The 26,030-nt window shown below is 56.3% G+C and overlaps 1 protein-coding gene across 8 annotated transcripts in view; it reads right to left on the bottom strand.

Annotated features, from left to right (window-relative positions):
• CNTFR (ciliary neurotrophic factor receptor) overlaps positions 1-26,030 on the bottom strand; it is a 438,526-nt gene that overhangs the window by 119,800 nt on the left and 292,696 nt on the right. For 7 of the 8 annotated variants that reach the window (XR_004646219.1, XR_004646220.1, XM_034774357.1 and 4 more), the window contains exon 4: positions 19,335-19,565. The exons of the other annotated variant lie outside the window; for it this stretch is intronic. Coding sequence is in view for 5 of the 7 variants with exons in the window: in XM_034774357.1 (XP_034630248.1) it covers positions 19,335-19,565 (231 nt within the window). In the remaining 2 variants the exon portion in view is untranslated. The remainder of the gene's footprint in view (positions 1-19,334; positions 19,566-26,030) is intronic. 8 annotated transcript variants of the gene reach the window in all.

The raw sequence follows: 26,030 nt of genomic DNA, 5'->3' as shown, positions 1-26,030 counted from the left end.
TGCTCAGGGGTGTGAAAAACCCAGCCCGCTTCGAGACCTAAGGCGACCTAGCCCTCGGTGTAGCCAGCTCCGTGGCTGGCTCCAGCTCCCACCTCTCGGGGAGGGGGATTACCTACACCAATAGGAGAAGCTCTCCCGTCGCAGTAAGTCGTGTCTGCACTGAAGCGCTCCATTGGCCCAGCTGTAGACAAGCCTTAAGTCCTACATTAGCCTCTCTTCTTTTCGCACCCTGGATGCAAACAGGAACATCTTCCCGCAATATTATCCAGCTGCTGGTTGCCCCCGGGGGTTAGAAAGGAAAAGAAAACAAGCACCCAGGCCAAACCTCTTTGGAACCAGCTCGCGGCAGCCTCGGGGGGAAGCCACAGGCGTTACTGTGTCCCAGAGCCCGAGAGGAGAAATCACCCGCTAAAGGACAAAGCCTCTGGCTGAGCGCTGTGAGATGCGTGGCTCTTGGCGGAGGCCTGGCTGGAATTCACCTCCTGGCAGGGTTCAGAGGTGGTCTCCAGGTGACGCAGTATGGCTGTGAATTGTGCTTCTCGCCCTGGTTTACAAGTGGTGGCCCGGGCCTGGACTCCCACCACACTAGTGTAAAGACCAGCCACAAAATGTACACACATGGATACATGCACGCACGCAAACACGCACAGATATGCAGGTATACCTACATGCATCTGCCAGGGATGGCTGAGGTACACTTAATCCTGCTTCAGCGCAGGGGGTGGACTACAATAGATGCCCTCTCGAGGTCCCTGTCAGCTCTCACTTCCTATGAGTCTATGCATGTAGTTGTGCACACACCTGCATGCAAACGTGCGTACACGCACCCACGTGCACGTGGCCACACATACATTCACACACACATACAGGTGACGTTGGCGTGGGCTGCCATCGTCTCAGCTCTGGGGACACACACATTGACTCTTGCAGCGAGTGACCCAGCCTGAAACCTTCCCCGGGCTACCTCAGACACAGCTTTGGCCTCGCTGCTATAATTGCATTAATAGTGCAGACTGCAGACCTGCCTTTGGGCTCCGCTCCAGCGCAGGGTCCTACCTTCTCTCCCTCCCTCTCTGCAAGGCTAAGCAGTGACAGGAGGGGCGGTGTTAAGGTGGCACGCTGATGGCTCATGGCAAAGGGGTGTCCTTAAGGAAGGGACTGTTCCCACAGGGATAACGCTTGGCGGATGCCAGACTCTAAACCAGCCATCAGTAACTGGATAGCGGCAGGGATATAACGCAGCCTCCCTCCCATGCACTGCAACAAACCCTAGGAACCGCATGCTTGTCACTGTGCTGCGTACCGCAGTCGTTCAGAACTTTACGGTGGAAGGAGAAGAACTCAGACCCTCCTGGCTCCAAAAGTACCAGCCCCTGAGCTAAATAAAGATGGTGTCACCTTCGCTGTTAGCACTATAGGGGCTAAGACAAATGGTCAAAAAGGTCTAGCAACTGGCATTGGTGCAGCTTGGTCTTTTCCAGCTCCCTGCGAAGTGTTTCAATGCCACGCATGCAATGCACACGATGGGCATCTGACATGATGTTACAAGGAGGAGGGAGAAAAATTGTTCTCTTTAACCTCTAAGGCTAGGACAAGAAGCAATGGGCTTAAATTGCAGCAAGGGAGGTTTAGGTTGGACATTAGGAAAAACTTCCGGGCAGGGTGGTTAAGCACTAGAATAAATTGCCCAGGGAGGCTGTGGATTCTCCATCATTGGAGATTTTTAAGAGGTTAGACAAACACCTATCAGGGTAATACGTAGCTTGCCTTGAGTGCAGGGGACTGGAGTGGATGACCTCAGTGACACTCTGTACCTCAGGGGAACACCCAGCACCCCCATGTTCATCCTTATAATATGATTGTGTGGTATCCAATGCAAAGTTTGTCATGTCGGGTGTCTTCGGAAGGCTCATGATGCACTGAGCATTGTTGTTCTAGTAATTGTCATAGTAATTGTTATAGGTTGTCATTTCATGTATATAGTTATGAGGCTGAAAATACGTCCTCATGGCTTAAAACAAGCCCAGGCAAAACTCTCCAGGAGCAGAGGGGCAGTTCACACCTCATCAGGGTATGTATGGGACAAACCCAGCCCAGACTCACAGGAACAAAGGACACTGGCCTAGGCAGCAACAAAGGATCTGTTGGACTCTCCAGTGAGTCACCCCCCTTCCCTTGGTCAGGTTGGGACTGCGATGAGGTAATGCTCCCCTGACCCTGAAGGGGGGGGGGGCAAAGCCCAAGAGGGAAGGAAGAACATGATAAAAGGTAGAGACGTTTGCCATGCTCTTCCTCTTTCTTCCACCTCCGTCTACAGACATCACCACCAAGCGACTGAAGTGCTGATCAAAGGGGAGAGCCTGGCTGAAGAACAACCAGCCAGCCTGTGGTGAGAAGCATCTAAGTTTGTAAGGGCACTGAAAGTGTTAAGGTCAGCTTAGAATGCGTTTTGCTTTTATTTCATTTGACCAAATCTGACTTGTTGTGCTTTGACCTATAATCACGTAAAATCTATCTTTGTAGTTAATAAATCTGTTTGTTTGTTCTACCTGAAGCAGTGCGTTTGGTTTGAAGCGTGTCAGAGACTCCCCTGGGGATAGCAAGGCTGGTACATATCAATTTCTTTGTTAAATTGACAAACTCCTATAAGCTTGAAGCGTTGGGCGGGCATAACTGGACACTGCAAGATGGAGGTTCCTAGGGTTGTGTCTGGGACCGGAGCTATTGGCTAGCGTCATTCGGTTGCACAATACAAGCAGTGTCTTGCCGAAAGTGCTCACTCGCATAGCTGGGAGCAGCGTCCATGCTAGAGGCTGTGCGTGAACAGTCCGGGAGTGGGGGTTCTCACAGCGGAGCAGGGTAAGGCTGGCTCCCAGAGTCGTAGATTGGAGGGACCTAGCAGATCACCGCTCCAGCTAACATCAGGGGAACGTCACAACTTCACAAGGTCCCTTCCAATCCTACAACTCTGAGCTAGCTGGTCCTAGAGGAAAGCAGGTTCAGGCTTCATTGTGACTTAGCAGCTATTCCTCAGCCTCACTGATGAGCTGGCAACATACGAGCTAATTAGTGACCCCAGATGGGGCTTAATTAGAAAGACTGACCCCAGCTGTTAGGCTTGAAATGAGATGAAGGTTTCTAACCATTGGAGAAGTGAAGTTCTGGAGCAGCCTGCCAAGGGGAGCAGTGAGGCCAAAAACCTACCTGGCTTCAAGACTGAGCTTAGTAAGTTTATGGAGGGGATGGTGTGATGGGACTACCTACAATGGCATATGGCCAATCCGCAACTGCTATTAGCAAATATCTCCAATGGCCGGAGACGGGACACTAGGTGGGGAGGGCTCTGAGTTACTACAGAGAATTCTCTCCCAGCTCTGTGGCTGGTGGGTCTCACCCACATACTCAGGGTCTCACTGATTGTCACATTTGGGGTCGGGAAGGATTTTTTCCCCAGGTTAGATTAGCAGAGACCCGGGGGGTTGGGGGGTCGCCTTCCTCTGCAGCACGGGTCACTTGTTGGTCTGAACTTCAGTAAATGGTGTCAAGTATCAGAGGGGACGCCATGTTAGTCTGGATCTGTAAAAAGCAACAAAGAGTCCTATGGCGCCTTATAGACTAACAGACGTATTGGAGCATAAGCTTTCATGGGAGCGTCTGACGAAGTGGGTATCCACCCACGAAAGCTTATGCTCCAATACGTCTGTTAGTCTATAAGGTGCCACAGGACTCTTTGTTGCTTTTTTTGAGTAAATGGAGGATTCTCTGTAACTTGAAATCTTTCAAAGAAGATTTGAGGACTTCAGTAATTCAGCCAGAGGCTAGGGGTCTGTTACAGGAGTGGGTGAGGGAGGCTCTGTGGCCTGGGACGTGCAGGGGGTCAGACTAGATGATCATGATGGTCCCTTCTGGCCTTAAAGTCTGTGTGTGAAGCCAGGAGAGCACCAACTAAACAGAGCTGGGAACTCAGTAGATGGGGCAACCCGGGAGCTAGGGAAGGGCCTGAAGGAAGGCCCAGTAGTTTGTGGCCAGGAAACAGAGCTGCGGGAGCAGGGTTAATCCCTGTGGTGGGGCCCCAGAGGAGAGAAGAGCCCCGGGGACCAGGGAATGAGACAGAAGCCAAGGAGGGGTGGAAGGCCAGTGTACATGGTACTTGGACTCCCAGAAAGCAAAGGCCTGGGGGGGGGGGGGGCAGTCAGTCCCCTGACAAAGAATGTGTTGTTTGGAGTCAAGTCCAGCAGGGGCAAAAGACCCTGAAAGGGATCTGAACTGTTGGGTGACTTGGCCCAAAGACTGACCCACAAAAGACGTGGTGAGAGAGTCCAGGGAAGAGACCAGCTGGAAATGGTCACCATGGACGAGAACATGGCCACCAGAGGGCCATGAGAGGCAAAGTCCCCTGTAACACCACATCCCAGCCTGAGGGGGCGCCACAGAGGTGAGGACGCACGTTTACATCATCAAAGTGTTTAGATCTCATTATAGTTATGAACATGGGACATAGATAGATAGATCGATAGATAGTTAGATAGAGGGGGTGTATGGGGATAGATAGATAGATAGACAGATAGATCTGATCAGCTGTCCAAGATTCTGACTGTGCATGTATTGAATCCCCATATTCAAACACCATGTTATATGTTTCTGCCTAAGGTACATATAACATACAGGGCATATACATAAGGCCACTATCCCAGACATACGAATGGTATAATACTGACCCCATTTTAAATGTATAGTCAGACACTCTGACTTGCAAGCAGTTTGAGATAGGTGTAGGATATTCCCACCTCTCTAGTTCCATACTGTGTGTATCTCTGGCTCCCATATGAAACGAGGGGCTGCATTCCACACCGCGCCTCCCTTGTGCATAGCGTAACCATGCAATAGCTCATCACCCAGCAAGCAGCCTGATGCCCCGGAGAGGTTCCCGACCTGCTGCTCTGAGCTGGCTACTCCACTTTGGCATGGGGGATTGCCCTAGCTGCACAAAATAAAAACTGGACACAGAAAATCATTTCCTTCCAGACATCCAGCACAGGACACAAGAGGGCACTGAAAGGGCAGGTAGGCAGCGAATGCTCCATCAGGGTTCCTTCCCCACTCTGAATTCTAGGGTACAGATGTGGGGACCCGAATGAAAGCCCCCTAGGCTTATTTCTACCATCTTAGGTTAAAACCTGGTATGCTGCCACCACCAAGTGATTTAACAAGAAACAGGGAAAGGACCACTTGGAGTTCCTCTTCCCCCCCAAATATCTCCCCGAGCCCTTACACCCCCTTTCCTGGGGAGGCTTGAGAATAACATCCTAACCAATTGGTACAAAGTGATCAAAGACCCAAACCCCTGGGTCTTTGGACAATGGGAAAATCAGTCAGGTTCTTAAAAGAAGGATTTTATTAAAAAGAAAAGGTAAAAATCATCTCTGTGAAATCAGGATGGAAAATAACTTGACAGGGTAATTAGATTCAAAGAGCCCAGAGGAACCCCCTCTAGCCTTAGGTTCAAAGTTACAACAAAACAGGGATCAACCTCCCTCTAGCAAAAGTAAAATTCACAAGTTGAGAAAACAAAGATAAACTAATACGCCTTGCCTAGCTGTTACTTACAAGTTTGAAATATGAGAGACTTGTTCAGAAAGATTTGGAGAACATGGATTGATGTCTGGTTCCTCTTAGTCCCAAGAGCGAACACCACCAAACAGAGAGCACAAACAAAAGCCCCCCATCCCCCCAAGATTTGAAAGTATCTTGTCCCCTTATTGGTCTTTTGAGTCAGGTGTCAGCCAGGTTACCTGAGATTCTTAACCCTTTACAGGTAAAAGGATTTTGGTGCCTCTGGCCAGGAGGGATTTTATAGTATTGTACACGGGAGGGTTGTTACCCTTCCCTTTATAGTTATGACAGCCCCTGTGGTTTAAAAGTTACCAGCTGGGACACTTGGCTTGTCTCGTTGGAGATTAGACTGATGAGAGACACACCAATGCTTCACAAGCAGGGCATGCTCAGAGTCCCGGGGCACCTGCTTCTACGACAGCCACTGGTGCACTTTGCCACCAGCCTGCTGGGGATCGAGCCAGGGAACGCCACAGCACAGCTTGAGCGAGCAAAACCTCCAAGGAGGGGGCTGTAACTCCTCGTATCTTCCGTGGATCAGCCCCGAGAGGGGCTGTCACACCCACCCACCAGTGGGTCACGCTTACACCAGATGCACCTGCAGCCCTGGGCATAAATGGTTCGTACCGTTGATCTACAAGGGCAAAGGAGGGATGCTCACACTTAGCTGATGTCCAGCGGGTTCGGGGCCGGGGGGGGCGGGGGGGGGAAGGTGTATCAAACAGTGAAGGACGTAGCAGGAGTTTACAACAAGACGGCTCTATTGCTACTCGCATCTACCGCGCCCATCCCGAAATAGCAAGGGCCAGATCCTCCGCTGGTGTGGGGACTGCACACATTGACATCAGCAGAGTATCTGGGCCTAGAAAAGCCAGGCCCATTCCACCCCCTCATGTCAGCTCAGCGTAAGCTACTCGGCCACACCGCTGACGTACACCCCCCGTTGCAGCCCAGCGGGGATGGATTTACTGCAGAATGCCACCAACGGAAGTGAGATCAGAGCCAGGCCCAACCCTCCTGGAGGCAGCTTGCCCTGCTGAATGTCATCTGGGCGAAATCCAAGGAAGCGACTCCGGATTGGGCTCCACCCGACAGCAGAATCCAGCCCCAGCCAGCATGTGCTTCCAGAAAGCCTGCTGGTGTGAGTAGGTGGGCACATGCCATGCCTGCCCTGGGGTACAGCAGTTAATTTCCTGGAGACGTGCCCGATGGCAGGTTTGCCTCGGTCCCCACCTGGCTTTTCAGATGCGTGGTGAGAGGAGCTCTTTGCCCAACAAGCTGCTGAATCTCTGGGACCCGGAGAGTGTCCAGGGCAAGGTGCAAATGTTCTGTGGTTAGCTACATCCTGCACGGAGCCGGGCACGTACCGGGAGGCTCCTTTGATGGAACACAGAGCCTAGTGCGGAGAGAGCGAGCAGCTTTCACTCCCGGGACAAGATCATAAACCACTTTAATAAGGGAGTCCCTCCCCCGCCCCGATTCAAGCGAACACTGTCTTGTTTAGTTGGCAGCGAATGCTAAAGACCCCCGGGGAGCTCGGGCGAGGAGGAGGGGGAGAAAAGGGACATCTGTTTAGAGCATTTCCACTCCATGCTCTCCCAGGCTATTGCTATCTCTTCTTGTCAAAATTTATCAACTGCGTAATTGTTTAAACAGCATTAAAGTGCTTGGAGCAAGAGCGACTGGAAATTGTCCTGCAGTTGCCTGTAGTACTGATACTGACAGCTCAGGAGGGATCAGGGAGGGGAATGATCCATGGGCTGCCAAAATCCTCCAGCTCACGATCTCGGGGGAAACACACCCCGGCTTGCCCTGAGACCCCCCCCTTCCTCTCAGCTCCCCTCCTTGTTTCCCAGACCCCAAATTCTCCTCCCCCACCACAGAGCCCTGCTGCAATCCCATTTATTATTCTAAATTATTTACAGCAAAGATGCCAGATTGGGAAACCACAACTAATGACACTGTCATTCAGGCTAAAGACACCCAGCTTCACCTTGGACCGAGCACCCGGCAAGATAAGCTATTTGCTGCATCCCTCGCTGTGTGTCTGAGCCCCCCCGGGCCACTTGGGACTCGTCAGGTGAGCCGTGGCAGGAGAGGTGGGGATGGGGAAAGCGGTAGGGGGTAGGAGATGGGACACACTGAAATAGTTCTAATCCCTTTCCATTGGAGGGCTGGAAAAAGCTTTTCAAATGTTAATTGAGGTGCTTTTTACATGGGGGAAACTGAGGCACAAAGAGGGTAAGGACCACGCCACCAAACCATAGGAAGCTGCAGGTGGCTCAGCACCTCTCAAAACCTGGTGCTAAGCGACCAAGAAGCCATATAGCAGAGCCAGGAATATACCACGTCTCCCTCTCCCACTCCTGTGCTTTATCCCCTCTGATTTCTTGCCAAGATGTGGCTGCAGGGGTGGGGCGAGCAGGGGGAGGGTAAGGGCGTGGTATGGTCAGAGGCCACTGCTTCCTGCTGACAAAAGGAGATGTTTCCTTATCGGGTTAGTGTGTGGACAGCCCCGGAGCGCCGGGACTGGCGGTGTCCACCACCCCCAGGATACGACAGGACTTTCCCCGAGATCGGACAGGTGAAGAAGACACCCGTGGAATGGGAATGCCAGGCAGGGTCCCTGCCCATCTCCACCCTGCACCCTGTGCGTCCATCTGCACTGGGCTGGAGGGGTCATTTCCCGCTCAGGTGGCTACACCCGCACAAGCGCTGTTTGAGCCAGGGCACTGAGACCAGAAGCGCAGCAGCTGCCGCGTGGGCTAGCTGCCCCGGTGCAATCCCGTCGGAGATCCTGGGGACGGAGCTTTGCCGCTGCCCGCCCCAGGGCAGCCAGACCGCAGTGCTTAGCGCGCTGACTCCATCCGAGCTAGCCAGGTACGACTGCCCGAGCTGGAACGTAGGCCCGCAGCTGCGGTGCAGCCAGGCCCTATGGGGAGCAGCTGGGCGGTTAACCCCAGCAGAGTTTGTTCCCCGAACGTCGGGACGGGATTTCGATTGGATCTGATCACCCGTGAATGCCGCCGGCCAAACAGCAGACCGCAAAACTCGCACTGTAACCCCCCCAGGGCTGATGCCTGCCCCCACGGGTAACTGGTCTGGGAAAGGTAGGGTGACCAGATGTCCCGATTTTATAGGGACAGTCCCAATTTTGGGGTCTTTTTCTTATATAGGATCCTATTACCCCCCACCCCCTGTCCCGATTTTTCACACTTGCTGTCTGGTCACCCTAGGGAAAGGCGAGGGAGGGCCCTGTACATAGGGGCTACATAGAAGGGCACCACCAAGCTAGGCGCAGAGGCTGGTGTCTCTGGCCAGCCAATGGGGAGCCAGGAAGAGGTGGGCGGCAGGGGGGTCAGAGGTTCTCTCCCATCCCTGCTAGCAAACACCTGGAAACTCAGCGCCCGCCCGCGGCAGGAAGTTCACAAAAATATTTTGACAAGGGGCACTTAGCCGAGCCACACCCACCCTCCCCAGAGAAGAGCCCAGTGTAAACAGAGCGCCGGATCCCCACGCCACCAGGACCCCCGTCACGCCCCGCTCACTCGGCGTGGGACATCCCTGAGATGAGGCGGCTGGAGCTTCGTTGCTGTCAGCACTGCCGACAGCTCAGAGAGGGAAGACGAAGATGGGGCGGGGGGACGGGGGCTGTGGGAAGCTGTTTACACAGTGGTTTGGCTTCTTTAATTATTGTGTCGGGTTTGTCATGTTAACAAGGATAAACAAGTCGGGGGAAATCTCCCGGCTGACGCCGGGGCTTTGGCATTCACAGGGGGCGGCGGGAGACCAAGGAAGACCGGGGGTGTGTGTGGATTTAGTGCTCATTAAAGCTAGAGGCTGGGGACGGGGCTGCCATGGGGCTGCCAGGCAATGGCTGAGGTTCCCCTCTAGCCTGCCAGCCCCATACACCTCAGCGTTTCTGTCCTACTAGCACAGCCCGGCGCACCGAACAGAAAAGGCCGGCTCTGGTGCTGGGGGAGTTGGGGTGCAGGAAAATCCCCCCTGGGGAATAAGATGAGAACCTCATACTCATTTTGCTTGTGTCCCCAAATCCAGATGCAAGCCCAGGTTTTCAGGTGACCAGCTAGAGCTCTCAACTCACTCACCCCCATGGGGCTTCCGAGTGAATCCCGCTGACGGCCACGCAGTTGGTCCTCACTCACGCTGGGGTGGCCGAGATCGGAGCGAGGATCTCGGCCGCCCCAACACAGTCACTAATGCCCAGGGAAGTGCTTCCGGGGGCTTTGATCGGGGCCGCAGCGAGGCAGGCCAGTTTTAGCGGCAGCGTCTCGCGGACGTGGAGAGTAAAAGAAAACCTACAGAAGCAGCAGATCATGTCACCCAGCTCGAACTGACCTCGGTTCCCAGCTGCCAGGTGCCCACAGCTCCCCAAAACCCGCCACGGCAACAGACATTGCTTGGCCCACGTTGGCGACTGAATTCCCCTCTGCCAATGGGGAAGCGTTGGGTGTGTACTCCCCCTCCTGCTATCTGTGCTGTATCTGTTCCGTGGCTAAACAATCCCCAGGGTAGATGCCAGGCAGCACTCCCAATGCTAAGGCCAGGGCTATCCTACAAACTCACCTTGGCACAGCTACGTCGCTCAGGGTTGTGAGAACCCCACGCAGTGAGACCGACCTCACCCCTAGTGTAGACAGTGCTGTGGCTCCGGGCGAGCTGCATGTGTCGAAAAGCCCTAACTGAATGGCCTAGGGAGTGACGGGGGGAAGTGAAAACTGTGAGCTGGATGGCTGCACAGCTCGGGGTGCAGAGCCCGGGTGGGGATGGGGTTAGTATGCACGTCTTTACTGATGCAAGCACCGGGCAGGCTCCGACAGCAGCCAGTGTCTGTTCAGAGACCCAGTCCCCTGTGGAGGTATTTCTCTTCCCTCGTGCTTTATTACTTGGGACATTAGCATGGAAACTGGAGCACCAGAATTCCCTTGAGATGCCTCTGCTCCTACTGCTTGTTCCACCTCTGACTCAGAGTCAGTCTCTGATCTGCCTAGGCATTTATACCGGCTTATTACAGTAGCTCAATGCCCAAAGACAGGGAAGCTCTGCCAGCTCACGGCTTGGGCCCAGTCCTGCAAGCCCAACCCAGGCAGGACTCTGCTGGAAGGTGATGGGAATTTTGCCTGCGAGAGGACTGCAGACCCAGGCCCAGGAGCTGATGTACGGTCTTTCCTACTGCACTAGAGCCAAAGTGCAAAGCGCCCCAGGGTCAGTTCAGAGCACCAGAGGCAGATCAGCTGAAGTCCCTGTCTTTGCAGCCTCCAGTGGACGAGACCTTCAAAAACTCAGCTGCTGTGTGTGGCCGGTGGCGAGCCCATGGCAGTATTTGGTAAGAGTGTGGGTTTGCATTGGGTACCCTCCCCTTGCCCAGTGAGCTACCTGCTGTTCTCCGCCCCAGCGATATGACCGGGTGACCAGTGCAACCTGGGGATCCAGAGATAAGTCGATTACAGCGTGTGCGCACCTTCCTGCAGAGAAAATACCAGGTACTAACGGACTCTCTAACCTAGCCGAGCCGACAGTTGGCGGTTTAAGCCAGGCACATTCAAATGATGCAGATTTTCAAGTGAGGCTGGTTAATCATTGGACCCACGGCTCCAGGGAAGTGCTGGATTCTTCAGCTCTTGATGTCTTCACACCCCAGCCTGGTTGCCTTTCGGGAAGGGAGGCTTTAGCCAAACCCAAGTTATCGGGCTTACCAGAAGGGTAACCGGCTGAAACTGGCCTGGACTATACGCGAGGTCAGAGTAGATGATCTGATTGTCTTTTCTGGCCTTAAAATCTCTGGATCAAAGATGATCTCTATAAATGCAAGGCGGTGTTATTCCATCGGCTCTCCATGAGGTGCCCAGAGACACTTGGAGGAACAGAAAGAGCAGGGAATGTCAGATTTCACAGGGTTATTAGCCAAGACCGACAGGCTCTCCTGAGAGGCCTAGCAAACTGGGCTTCTTAGAGACCGGGAGCACCTTCAATGGGGTCTAATGAATGCTCCTCTCTTGATGATGAGCCCCCACTGTCCCCTGCTTGCCACGGCACGGCTCAGAGCTCCCGGCCTCCCCGGCCCTCACAGCTGCTCCATGTTTATAGCGGGAAGAACGGATATTTTTATTGTTTCTGACATTGGCTGCCCCGGATTATCATAGTGTACACGGCAAGCCAAGACAGCACCACTCTGCTAGGCTGCAGCCGGGCAGCTTGCCTGCGAGGGAAGGGAAGGAATGCGGCGGTGATAACATGTATGTGTATGCGCCTGGGCGGGAGGGCGATTAGACCTATTCAGTCAGCATGTGCAAAGGGCCTTCTCCTTCGCTCTCACACCCCTTGGCAGGGCCGAGCGAGTCCTGCAGGGGACCGAGGTGGAGAGGTCGCTCCTTGCCTTTGAACGGGTTTGTTTGTCTGGTTCTGCTCCTAATTCCATTAGAACTAATTGCATTTGGGAGTGCGGTCTGGTGTCATGTTTTGTTTTGTTTTAAAGGTTGGGCTATTCATTTGCATATCCTTACCCAGCATGCCTTTCCCAGCCCTCAGCACTTCCAGGGCCTGAAATCTGTGCACAAGCAGCGAGGTTCATGGGTTGAGTTTTTGAGCCCTGAGGACTTGGAGGCTGAATTCTGAGGGTTGTGTGCCCAGGAAAATGATCTGCATTTAGATTAATAGCACATCGTAGTAATCTAATCTAATCTGTAACACTCCCACCGCTGTGGTTTATTGGTGAGCTGTGGGTCACTCCTGTGCCTCACCGTTATTCTCTCTGTAGGGGACACTGTGCTGATGTATTGAGGTGGCAATTAACACAGCGGTCCCAGGCTGTTCTACCTTATAGGCACAGCCAGGTTAATCTCACCTGCAGGGTTCCCCAAACCTGCTGTCACCAGCCCCAAGCACAGACAGTGCCGTGCTGAGGAACACGGTGGGCCTGGGGACACGGAGACTCGCTGAGTGTCCGCCCAGCACCTTTCCCAGTCCAACAGCACCCCCCGAGTCGCCCCACTGCACCCCCTTGAGTCACCGCACATCCCCGTCATCCACAACACCCCCCGAGTCGCCCCACTGCGCACGCCCTGAGTCACCCCACTGCACCCCGAGTCATCCCATAGCACCCCTCTGAGTCGCCCTGTAGCACCTCCCCGAGTCGCCCCACATCTCCTCAAGTCACCCCACTGCGCATGCCCTGAGTCACCCCACTGTGCCCCTCGAGTTGCCCCACTGCACCCCCCGTCACCCCATAGCACCCCCCCAAGTTGCCCCACATCTCCCTGAGTCATCTACAGCACCCCCTGAGTCACCCCACTGCACCCCCAAGTCACCCTACAACATCCCCCTGCAGCACCCCCCCAGTTGCCCCACCGCACCCCCAAGTCACCTTATAGCACCCCCCCGAGTCACCCTGCAACACCCCTCCCAAGTTGCCCCCCCAGAGTCACCCCACAGCAGACACTGACTCACTGGGCCATTAGGGGCAGCAATGATTCAAAAGGGAGAGCGCCCCCTACTGACACACCCACACACCTGCCCGCAGTACAGAGCCCCACTAGCACAGTGCTGGGACATTGGGGTCAGCATTGACTCAGAGGGGAGAGTACCCCCCGCACTGCTCCAGCAGCATAGCGCCCCCTAGTGCTGCCCCAGGGTGAGCCCTCATTTCAAGGCGAGCGCTCACTCTATGAGTAGGGCTGCCGCCTCCGAGGTACAAAAAACCAGGAGCTACTTATTACTTACAAGGCAGAGACCCCACTGCTTCTCACATCATGCCACGGCACTGGCCAACCAGCTGCGCCCACCCCCACCGCCCAGCCCCGTTTCCCAGGCCAGGCCCGGCCCCTCTCTTCCCCACAGCTCTGGGCCCCCAGACTCCGGCTTCCCAGCCCCTGCCGTTGGACACCCCACTGGCTACTAGGTAGGTAGCAGGGGGGCAGTTCAGTCTCGCAACGCCCCAGCCTTTGTGCCGCCACCTCCCCTTCAACCCCATGAATCTGCCCCTGCCCTGCCCCCATTTCTACCCGCTTGCTGGTCCTGGCCACCCATCGGTGCACGGTGCCGTCTGGCTGGGATGCGGGCACTACCCCCGTCTCTGAGCAGGCTTGGCAGAGCGATGTATTATCACGCAATTGACAAAACCCGGGACTTTTAATGTCCCGAGAAGACTGGCAGATTTCTTGTGGCGGCTACTTGGATCCTGGGAAAACCTGGGCTGATGGCAACCCTAAGAGCCAGTCGCCCACACTTCTCCCTGCAGCACAGCACCCCCAACGCTGAACCGGACTCTGAAGAGCCAACCACCCCCCCTCCCGCCAGCTGCCCACTCACACAGCTGCAAGGTGGGGGCCACACTCTGTCCCCACTAGCTGAGCGAAGGACACATTTCCTGTGATCAGCAGCACCTCATCGGCTCTTCCTATCCCTTGGGGCAGCGCAGTAGGGTGACCAGATGTCCGATATTAGGGGCTTTGTCTTATATACACAACTATACCCCCAACCCCTGAAAAAAAAAGTCCTCTGATTTTTCACACTTGCCATCTGGTCACCCAAAGAGTTCAAGGGATCCGTCCCACGAAGGAGTAGGTAGTCTGGTGGTTTTCATGGAGATGTTTTTCTTTCTCTCTTCCTTTTTTTTTTTTTTAAGGGAAGGGAGGGGGGGGAGCCCAGCCCCAAACCGCAGCTGGAGCCCAGCTGAAGAGCAAAGCGACTTCTAAGGCAGAGGAACTGGGGGTTGTTATTATTTATTAGCAGCTAATGCTTGATTGTCCGCTAATCAGGCCAGAGAACACAAATGCGGGCCATCCTGGCCCCCCGCTCACATGTGGTTTCTGTTGCTTTGCCTGTCTTCCCCTCCCCTCCCGGGTTGGGTTTTGTTTGTTTTTCTGTTAATTTGGTTGTTTTTCCATGTCGTTTTCCGTCAAACCGCATGTTTTTTCCCTTCATCTCGCCAGCCATTTAGTGACAGGCAGGCAGGGAAGGAGTCCGGCACGGAGCCCTTCTCTCCAGCTCCGGTGGGTGGCCCCCTGCCAGCTCCGGCGCTCTGCAGAGGCCAACGCGCTGCATTCCAGTCCACGCACTCACCTGCACTGCAGGCAATTAGGGACACATGGTACAAGCGGAGCTGGCAGCTCCACCTCGACAGATCCCATAGCAAAGAACAGTCATGCGCTTAACGGGCTTCTCGAGCGATGGATTCCTCCGGGCCGGCTGCTGTGCCGCGCGATGGTGCACGCTGAGACTGGCTCCCGCTCACTCTGCCACTTCCCCGGGCTCCTCTCTCCGCTCCTGCCCCAGCCTCTGGAGAGCTGACCTGGGATCTAGCCCTCGCTCTCCCTATGCATCTGGTTACAGCGCTCTCCCACCTGGATGCCGTTGCAGGCGGCCCTGGCTAGAATGAACGGCGGGCGATCCGGACTCTGACGTAGCAGCTCCTAGGGGCTGCGGGAGCGTGCTCATGGGGGCATGATTAGACCCAAGCCAGCTAGATGTGTCCGGGGATGGAGATCTTGGTTCCCTCCAGGATGTGGATGACCTAGGAGCTCCTTTACTGGAATCCATGGCCATTAACTCAAGTCCCCCTTCCACGTTGCCTGGGAGGCCTTCCTGGTCCCATTTGCACAGACACCTCGTTCTCCTCTTTTGGCCGGCCTTCTGCCTCTAACGATCCTCTCCGCTCTGGCCCGTTAACATTATTTTTATAACAGACTATAAAAAAGAGAGCCATGTGCCAAACCTCAAGAGCACATCTCTGTTACAGCCACTCCCCCGCCCTCGGGCCCTGCGTCGCCTAACTCAGAGCGTGAGCTCTCCGGCTCGGCTGGGAGCTTGTCTTCTAGCCTTGCTCTGTGACGGCTCAGCTCCCCCGGGGCGCTCCGGGTCCACCCCCTTCCTGACCCCGCGCGATCCATCGCACAGAGCTGTGCTCTGCAGGAGAGAATTGCCTGGATGGAAAGTCCCATCGCATCCCCGTCCCCTGGCACGTCTAGCCCCGCTCACCCAGCACAAATCCCCCGGGCAGTGGGACGCCGCTGGGAGCACCGAGAGCAGCCAAGGGTCCTGATTCCACAGCCCTGTGCAGCTGCATGGGTGTAAATGGGAATCACTCCAGCGAAGGCAGCACTTGGCTGTATCGAAGCTCAACTCTCCAATCTCTTTGCAATTTGTTATGTTCACTGGGCTCTAAGACCTTCGCCTACGTGAGGGCAGTGAGGGCCCAACCAGCAAGAGGGACGCAGCCTGAAACAATTGGGCCAGGGGGCCATCCAGTCCCGCTCCTCATCTAGGACACTGGCCAGGGCCTTCAGAAGGAGGAAGAAGAAAGCCCATAATGGACAATTCCAGAAGGATCCACGCTTCCCATGAGTGAGTGGCTGCTTTGAGCCAGACCCGGCCGTGCAGTCACACAAGTCAGGCAGATTTAAATCCGGGCCGTTGACGTCCGGGCACTACCTGGCCATGACATCATCCCGTGAGGGGCGGGATTTCCAATGCACAGAAAGTGGCTCCACGTGGCCCGCTCAAAGGAAAGGCCGTGGCTTTAAAGGATCAGTGGGCATGGACCTGTTCCTGAGTGGCTCTTTTTTTAACGGCCAGCCAATGACATGAGAGGATACTGAAGAGGTGGATAACTGTGCCTGTCCCCAGAATGGGAGATCCCTTTGCAGGCGGAGGTGGGTCCGGTGGGCTGAAGTGGCTCAAACCCAGAAGCTGGGGATGGGGCTTTGTGACCATTTGCACCCTTCCTTCGAACCCTGCCCTGCTCAGGGCGGGGACGGTGCCAGCACCAAGCTGTGAGCCAACTCTTGTCCTGGCCCCATAGCAAGGGCCCCAATTCTGAGTCCAACCTCCATAGGGTGCACCCCAATGCTGAGCTAAGCCAGGATTTCAGGCAGGGTTGGGGGCACCTCTACACGGCCCAGATCCAGGCTGGAAAATGGCTCTGAGCTCGGCGCGGTTCTTGCTTTCACCCTGGGTGAAAGGAGGGGCCCTTGTCCACTGAGGGACATGCCCCTCTGCAGCAGCACATCTCTGCACTGAGGTTATTAATTCCCTGAGAGGAAGAGGCAAGTGAGTAGGGTGGGGGTGATGGAGGGAGAGGGGGAGCAAAAACTTGCAGAGAGCTTCCAGTTAAAATCCAGGCAATTAAATTAATTACCAGAAAAAGCATCTCACCTGATTAGTTCCTTGCATATTTAATTACATTAGCAACATCGGGCATTCGCTTCTTTCTTTATCTCCTGCTCTGTCTGCTGGGCTCACAGCCCCGGCACTGTCCGAGCTCTCCCCAGCCTGCCGCAGCCCAGGGAAAGCCGAGAGCGAGTGAAATCCTGCGCTAATAGAAACCAGCAGGATATAAGCTTGAAAGCCGACCCATTCCCACGGGCCCCTAAGTGGCTTGACGGGGATTATTATTAGTGAGGTGCTTAGCAGATGTAAGAGCCATTGCAAAGTCACGGCTATGCCACAGCTGGAAAGGAGCCTTCGGAGGCGACAAGCCGAGCCAGGTCCCCTCCTTCTCCCCCCAGATCTGGGCTCCAGCTTCCCTTTCCCTGCGTGCAGAGCTCAGCTGCTCCCAACCCGGTTTCCAACGGGAAGGATTTCTGATGGGCGTCAGTGCCTCTCCCGGCACAGGGACGGCATTGGGTGTCATGCCCCCCAAAGTCACCCTGGAGCCAGAGAGGCTCTGAATTGGGGGGGAGGGCACAGAACGGGCCCCAGGGGTGAGTCCAGCCTGAACAAGAGTCACGTACTCAACAGGGTTGCCACTAAATGATGCACCCACTTCGGCCTCTACACTGCACAAGGCCTCATCAACCCACCATCCAGCCCCTCCACGGCTTCTCTGCCACCTCCCGCCCCCTCCTCCCCATCTGCTGACTCATCTGTCGATTTCCCCTCCTTCTCCCTAACTCCCCCCAGCCCTGGATCACCCCAGCAAACCACCCTCTTGTTGCCCCGTCACCGGCAACTCTTGATAAGGTGCCGCCACCGCGGGGCCTTTGCCCACAAGAAGTGGTTCTCTCCTCATTCTGTCTCCCATGCTCTTTGCCGGCAGCCACATGCCTCTGACCTCCCTGGCTCGTAGGCCCAAAGCCCCAGTGCTTATTTGCTGCCTTTGATCCCCCGCTTGTACCCAGTCGGGTCTGGTCCCACCCTCTCCGGACAACATCTTGCTGACTTCCTACAAGAACAGATCCGTCGTGACCTCCCGCCCTCGGTCCACACCCTGTCCTCGTCCCTGCCCATCACACACACCAAGGATTCTCATCTCATCTGCTCCTCTAGCCCTTCCACCTCTCCCCTGGACACCAGCCCCTCCTAGCTACTAAGCGTCCTTCACCCATGGAAAAAAGAGACAATGACCGGATCCTAAGGCATACATAGGAGGGGGCAGAGTTAAGGTTACACCTGAATTCTGGCACTTCCTGACTTGCGTGTCCCTCACTTTACAATCTGAATAATGTCTGTTTAATGTGTGTGTGCGGGGGCGGGCGGAGGGTGTGTGTAGATTAATACAGCAGCATCCTGCCGCAGCGTTAAACTTCACAGGTAGCGTGTGACTGGGCTGGCTGCTTCCGGAGCTCCCCCTCGTGACCCAGGGTCATGCTCCAGACAGCCTGCCTCAGTTTCCCCGCTGGGACTGTGCAAATAAAACTTCCCGGCAGGCTTTTTCTTGGGCAAAAGTATCCCTCCTTGGGGACTGGGTTTATTAATATAAAAGAAACTGCTAATAAAACAAACTCCCAAACAGTCCATTCATAAGTCCACAGAACCCAAGGTTTTCCTTCCCCTTCCCAGGCCTCCTGGCCTGGAGCAACTCTCAGGGTCTTCCCTGCAGGAGCCTTTCCTCACTCTCTGCGGACTCTGTTACAGCTTCCTGGGCTTGCCTCCTTTTAGGGAACTATGTGATTGAACCCTCGTTCTGTGATGAGGGCTGGCTAGCCCCAGCCCTCCGGCCCATAAGGGGCGAGCCACCCTGCTACCCGGCTGCTCCCGGATTGACGTTCACCATTCATGGCTGGTGAGTTAGGCTGAAGAGGCCTTTCATGTCACTCCCAATCAGAAATGCCCCGCTGGCCCCTTGGATGGACCCCGTAAGGTGAAACAAGCGTTTAGAGAAAAGACCCATGATGCACCAGGCTGGATGGCCCGAACCCAGGAATCTTGGCCGATATTGTCACCTACACACGCATCCCATCCTGTGAAATACACAGTTGCCATCACCTATATGCTCCGAGTCCCGTGAATTCTAGTGTCCGTCACGTACAAACACACGCTCATAGTCTCCCACGCAGCAACTACAATCATGAATGCCTTGCTCCAGCCGTTCATCTGAGACGGCCCCACCGCGGCGCGGCCAGAATCGCCCCTTAGAGCTAAGCACGCTTTGCCAATTGCTGGGAGAATCTCCCCCTTCCCTCAATCCACAACGGCGGACGTGAGTCCATTATTCCTCCGGGCTGCACCATCATGTGGGCCTGGATAGGGGAGCATCACCTTGTGCCTAGTTAGCCAAGCATCAGTTACCCTATGATGGGGGGCCAGGCTGCTGCCAGGTGTGGGGGAGGAGATGCCCAGTCCTGGGTTGTGTTATCGGGGTACGGTGCAGAATACATCAGCAGGGAGCTGACACCAGGAGGGGGCCGTGAAGGGAACAGGCCGTGCAGCTCTCACGGTCTATCCCCAAGGAGGCGACGGACCTCGCGCTAAGACGTACTCACTTCCCACTTTCAGGTAGGTCTGGTATTTGAGGTGCCACGAGGAACCTTCGTAGCAGGCGTACTGGCCGCTGTGTGCGAGGTCGACATTCCGCAGCACCAGGTGCGACCCGTTGAGGTGGGACTCATCGATGTCGGTGCCGTTGGCCGTCCAGGTCACGGCCGCGTCCCAGTCCATCGCCCCGCACTGCATGGTCACGTCCGCGCCCAGCCGCTCGTACTGGACATGGGTGTCTGAGGAGACAGAAGGAGAAGCCCGAGGTGAGTTCTAAGCGCGTCTAAGCGAGCCGAACTCGGGGGTGTGGAAATGGTGAGAGAGAGAGACCCCGGAGCTACCCTGGAAGAAAGTCTGAGAGTTAAGTCACCCCACAGCATGACCTGAACACAGCTCCGGAGCCAGGACCTCGCGGGTTCTAATCCCAACTCTGACACTCACTCACTGTACAGCTCTGGGCACATCCTTTAAATCCTTGATGCCTCAGCTTCCTCACCTACACCGCACTGGCACTGACACGGGCCTGCCCACCCCGGGAAGCTGCTTGGAGATCTAGAGCTGGAAGAGTCCCCGCCCTCTCCTCGTTAGCCCCACTTCCCACGGCAGGGCTTATGAAGGCAGAGAGAGCTCGCGGGACTCGGCTTAGCAGGCTGGACACTGACCTGGCATCCAAGCCCCGTCTACTCTAGTCCTATCAGCCTCCTGGGGGACCTTGGGCTGGTAGATTCAGCAGGACAAGGGTCCCTCCCTACTGCGGAGCCGGGAGTTCCCTTTGTTTGCAACCTGCTTTAACCATGACAATCATTCGGGCTTTTCCTCTGCAGATCTCAGTGCCCTTCCCAAGGGGGGCGGGGCACAGCCCATCATCCCCATTTTAGGTTTTTAATCAACAGTTGTCTGTGCCCCAGCAACAGCGCCAACCTGTTCTACTGCCTGGTACTCCTCGGCTGGGGGACTGGTGCTACCGGGCAACCAGAGGGGGCGACAGCAATTGGGAGTTAAGGGTTTCTACCAGGTCATTTATCTCCCCCCAGGCACAGGCAGCAGTGACTAGACTGGCATTGCGATGGGCAGTGGGAATCCATGGACACCGGCGTCCAGGGTCAGGCCATCTAATTATGTGATGTTAGTGGTGTTGCCTAGAGAGGCCTATTGCGCAGTACCCATCTGCTAGTCCTCTGGGCTGGGGAGGCTACATCTCTAGTCTCTCTGGCGTTGGTCTCTGTGTCTGGGAGGGAAGGAGATGTAACGCCCATGGCTTCAGGGGGGGCTGGATGATTGTTGCTGGTGGTACCGGGTGGTTATGAACAAGGGGAAAAGCCCAGGCGTTCGGACAGGGAAGATGACGATTACGCACAAAGGAACATTCATTCACAGGCAGTCAGATGCTGTTTCCGTGTGGCAAAGCTGGTTGGAAAAGTTCGGCTGGGACATGCTTTCTGTGGAGTTTGCTGGTTCAACAGTCAAACGTTTCGTGGAGACGGTTCCGTTTCAGCAAAGGTTCAACGGAAGCCGGGCAGCGTTTGGATCCCACCTGCCAGGATGGTTTCCATTGGAAACTCGCCTGGTTTTCTGCCAGCTCACCCGCCTGGCCCCTCGGCACCCTGCCTGGTGGGCGGACCCGGAGTTGGGAGTCCCAGCTCCCACGCTCGCAACTCCTCAGCAGACTGGGCTTCCAGTCTCCCCACGTGCTCTGACTCAGAGCCGGGAACCCCAAGGCTTCCAGGGGCTGTGGCATCCTGCCAGGTGGATTCCCATGGAATTAGGGACCTCCAGGGTCCACAGATGGCTGATTACGCTGTGTGTGCAATTTGCGCAGACAGTCGTGATAACTGTGTGTGCAGAGCTGGGGGCGTGGCTGTGCGGCTGTTTTTGCATCGTTTTGAAAACCGGGACCTGGACACAGGGAGTGTGGGTGAGGATTGTGACTGTGCAGAACGTGAAGCAAGGCACGGACGCTGCCCGGAGGACCTTACACTCTAAAGAGATGGACAATGCAAGTGCACTGAGTGGCTCTGTGTTCGACAGTTCCCCAAGGGACCTCAAGAGACCCGGGCATTAGAGTTCCTCAGGAGACACTCAGAGGCTGAGTGGGTGGGACCATCCTGCTGCGTGACAGCGGACGGGAGCGATGGTCTGTTGTGGGATCCTCCGCAGCCAGCTAGGCCAGGCCCCACACTCCCACCCGTGTCCGAGAGAAGGCAGGCTGATGCCAGAAGGCTGAGCAGGAGGAGAACTCATCCTTTGGCCGCAGCCAGGAGTGCTGGAGCGAATGCATCCGTGCTCGGAGGGGATCCCGACCCCACTACGGGCAGTGGCCTTGAAGAGTGTGGAGAGGGCAGTGAAATCCCCCAGGGTTGGGCTGGGGCCCAGGGGAGCCCTGAGGGGAAGGGGTAACGAGTCTCCTACATCCTAACTTGCTCAGTTAGATGGAAGCCCGGAGTTGTAATGCCATGAGATGTATCCAGACCTGGGAACCTTCCAAAACAGCTCAAAATCCAGCTACACACAGAAACGCAAAGGCACCGTTAGCATGTGTGGGAAGTGGGGGTAGCATTAAAGGGAAAATTGTATATCCACTTGCACAACTCTCCCAGATCCCCTTGATCTTGCCCCCCCCCATACACACTAACCCAGCTCTGCCAACATCCCTCCACCCTGATCTGCAGCACGGCTGTAAGTCCAGCCCTGGGCTCCCCATATTCAACTCCGTTGGTGTCCCTCAACCCTGACCTGCAGCCCCTGCCGCCACGGTGTTCCTACCCCTTCCCCAGCAGCATTTCCAGCCTTCCTCAGTCCTCACTTGGTGCTACTCGGAGCGTGCACCCCTCTTGGGCAGGCCCTGTGATCGGCACTGGATTGCCTGCCTGAGCTGGGCTTCAAACCAACACTGGCGAAGACGAGACGCCAACTCCCACCCCACCCCTCTCACTCCCTCCTCTTCCACCTCTAATGCAGCTTTTGGAGCGAGACTGACGGGCGCACGGGCGCCACATCCGATGCCGCTGGCGGGGAGCCTGACCGGAGAACGTACCAGAGTGTGAGAAGCAGGGAAATCAAACCGCCAGGTCAGCATTATCATAGAATAGAATATCAGGGTTGGAAGGGACCTCAGGAGGTATCTAGTCCAACCCCCTGCTCAAAGCAGGCCCAATCCCCAACTAAATCATCCCAGCCAGGGCTTTATCAAGCCTGACCTTAAAAACCTCTAAGGAAGGAGATTCCACCATCTCCCTAGGTAACCCATTCCACTGTGCTTCTCTGTCACCTCCAGACAGTGGCTGAGCGCGTGTCTGTGGCTGGAGGGGAACAGGGAGAAGAGGACTCTGAAATTGCGTTCCTATTTGCCCATAAATGAACTGCCGTCCCAGGCTGGCTGCCCGCCGCCAATGCTCCAGCTGTGGGGAACGATTAGGGAGCTGTTCCTAGCACTGCGGCGCATTGTCTCTGCAAGTGGCGCTCTCTTCCCAAGGCGATGATTTAAGGCCCATTACGCTCTACGGACCAGGGAGAAATCCAGCAAAGCACACGCTCGTCTCTGCCTGTGTTCCAGAGGCGCCCGCGGGAGCAGAGCCAGAGGGCTAAGCGTGCGGTCAGCACGGAGCAGGGCGGCTTGGCACACTCATCGATGGGAAGCGGAGCCACTGGCCGGGAAGGGGACTTCGTCTGAGCTTGATCGGCTTTCACCTGCTTTTACGAGGCAGAGGGATAAACCCGGAGCCAGCCTCTCTGAACGTGACCGGGCTCCCTGCATGGAGCAGCGCTGGATGTCAAGCCTTGTGTCGGGTCACTTTGAAGGGGGCCCAAAGCCAGCGCCTCGGCTGCCAGGTGCAGTCCGGGGTCTGCGTGGAGCACATTTACATTCACACAGCACCAGACTGACTCAGCCCAGAGATCTACGGCCTCTGCTTAGCTGCAAAGCAGGTACAACATGGACAGCAGCCAGCACGCAGCTCCCACACAGCCAGCCACCCGCGGGGGTGCCCCAGCCCTGCTCAGGGGGGATCCGTGCTCTGGAGTTCGCCAGTCCTGGCTCATTCTTCTGAGATTGCCAGCAAACAAATATAAGAGCATCAGAGCTGCCATGCTGGGGTCAGACCAACGGTCCATCCTGCCCAGGACCCTGTCTCAGACAAGTGGCCCATACCAGAGCTTTGGGGGAGTTATGGAGTGATCCGCTCTGTCTTCCACTCCTGGCTTCTGGCACCCAGAGCATGGATTTGCATCCCTGAATGGCTTGGCTAATAGCCATTGAAGGACCTGTCCCCCAGGGACCGATCCAGTTCCTTCCAGAACCCCTTTTGGGGACCAGCGGGAGGGACGGGGAATTTGGAGACCTGGGTTGAATTCCTGACTCTGTCCCATATTCCTTGTGTGACCGTGGGGGAGTGACTGCCTCTCCCATGCCTTGCCCCCTCTACACAACGGGGGTAAACTCACCCACAGCCCGGTGAGAAGAGGGCAAACGCCACAGGTGACTGTCAGGTGTTCAGCTACTGCGGGGAAGGGGCCATGTTAGTACCCGGAGAGACAGAAGTTGCTGATCATCTGCCAGATGATAGCAGCTGCCTCCTGTTGCTAGGGGTCCGTCTACACCCCAAATTAAGGTGTGACTGTAGCACAGGCAGGCACAGCCATGCTAGTGCCAGCCTAGCTAGCCTGGGTAGCAATAGCCATGAAGACCTGGCAGCACAGGCGAGCCACCCAAGTACAAACCCCGCGTACTAGAATGACCAGCCTGTGCCACCACATCTGCTATTGTTAGCTGCAGCAGCTGGATGAGCGGGGGTTCGCCCACCGGCGCTGCAGCCACACCTTCACTGGCGTACCCAGGGGCAGCATGAACAGAAGGATGCGGCATTGGGGAAAATGTCTCCATCGGGTTTGGGGCAATTCTGCAGCCCCAGCCTTTTGGGGTTTTTTGCATTGACTCGCATCGACCCAGAGCCTTGGGGGATGTGGGACAGGAGGGAAACCAGGACGGGGCTGTCTTCAGTCCTGGTGAGGGGGAGAAAACCAGACCAACGTTCTTTACACACAGGCCCGGGGGGAGTCGCCAAGTGCTTCTGATGCAGCACTCAGGGCTTTCCCTGGAGCCCGGGGGCACTGCCAATACTGAGGTCACCTCTCCTAGTGACCTCGGCCGAAGGGCCAGAGTGGGCCCTGCGAGAGACCGTAGGTGGGACTAGGCACCGGTGCAGCATTCTCCTGCAACCCAGGACTGCTCCCTGTTAGTGTGACGGCCCCATCCCGGCCAAAGGGGGGGCACATCTGCAGGCAGGGATGGAGCTAAACAGCCCCCCCGCCACCGTCTCCCCCGCCCCCGCATGCTGGCACGCACAGAGCCCCCGCAGCGAGGATCAGCGAAGGGCAGGGTAACAAGCGACTGAACGGAGGCGGGCGTTAAGCCGCCCTGCCCCACTCCAGGGGAGGACCAGGACTTCAGGCTGCGGACGGAGCCACTCGGTGACGGGCCATGTGGGCGGTTCTATAGAGCATTACAGTCACCCGCAGCAAAGGGAGACCTGGGATCCCACCTACGACCAAATACCTCTGTGAGCACGTAAAGGAGCAGCTGAAGGCAGCTCTCCCGCGACAGACACTAGCGAAGGGACGAGCTGACGCGGTTTGGGAGGCGGGGCCTATGGGAGGGCGTTTTACCCGTTCCAAGTTTCCCCCGCTCAGCCGGGATCCCTACGCTGAAATTACCGCTCTCCTTTTGAAGGACTCTTGACCGGCTTCCAGGCCAGCTAAAGCAGTGCAAACCCAAGCACTGCTCGGGCAAAGCAAAGTCCTGTGTAAGCACATGCAACCAACCGGCCCGCACACATCCTGGGTGCGACGCACGTGGGGGTGCTCAACCGTGAATCCTGATCTGTACCCCAAAATCTAGGGCATGCAGCAAGCCAGGTTGCCCAGAGCAGAAGCACAGGCAGGTATAAAAAGAACAGGAGGGGAACCAGATTCAGTGATGGGAAAATACCGGTAAATGCAGTTCAGAGACGCCCCCAGCAGCAGCCCAAGTGCCAGGCCTGCTGCCCGGCCCTCAATCACCCCCGCGTGGGTTTCAGGCAGACCGGAGAGGGCCGGGGGATGCCAACCACAGTGCATTGCCCTGATCTCTGCCAAAGGGCCCGGCAGTGTTTCTATCACATATGCCATCTCTAGGGTTACCATATTTCAACAAGCAAAAAAGAGGACGGGAGGAGCCCCGCCCTAGCCCCGCCCCTCCCACTTCCCGCCCCCCCAGAACCCCCAACCCTCCCCCCGTTCCTTGTCCCGACTGCCCCCTCCTGGGACCCCTGCCCCTAACTGCCCCCCGGGACTCCACTCCCTATCTAAGCCTCCTTGCCTCTTGTCCCCTGACTGCCCCAACCCTTATCCACACCCCCACCCCCAGACAGACCCCTGGGACTCCCACGCCCCATCCAACCACTCCCCACCCCCTGACAGCCCCCCCCAGAACTCCCAACCCATCTAAACCCCTCTGCTCCCTGTCCCCTGACTGCTCCGATCCCTCTCCCCACTCCTGCCCCCTGACAGCTCCCCCCCAGAACTCCCAGCCCCCTACCCCCCGCTCCTTGTCCCCTGACTGCCCCCTCCTGGGACCCCTGCTCCTAACTGCCCTCCAGAACCCCACCCCCTACCTAAGACTCCCTGTTCCTTGTCCCCTAACTGCCCCCTCCTAAGACCCCCCCCCCCAC

The sequence above is a fragment of the Trachemys scripta genome, chromosome 6 (assembly GCF_013100865.1).
Source record: "Trachemys scripta elegans isolate TJP31775 chromosome 6, CAS_Tse_1.0, whole genome shotgun sequence".
Classification (NCBI taxonomy): domain Eukaryota; kingdom Metazoa; phylum Chordata; order Testudines; family Emydidae; genus Trachemys; species Trachemys scripta.
Note: the sequence above shows the minus strand (reverse complement) of the source record. Positions and strands in the feature narration are given on the sequence as shown.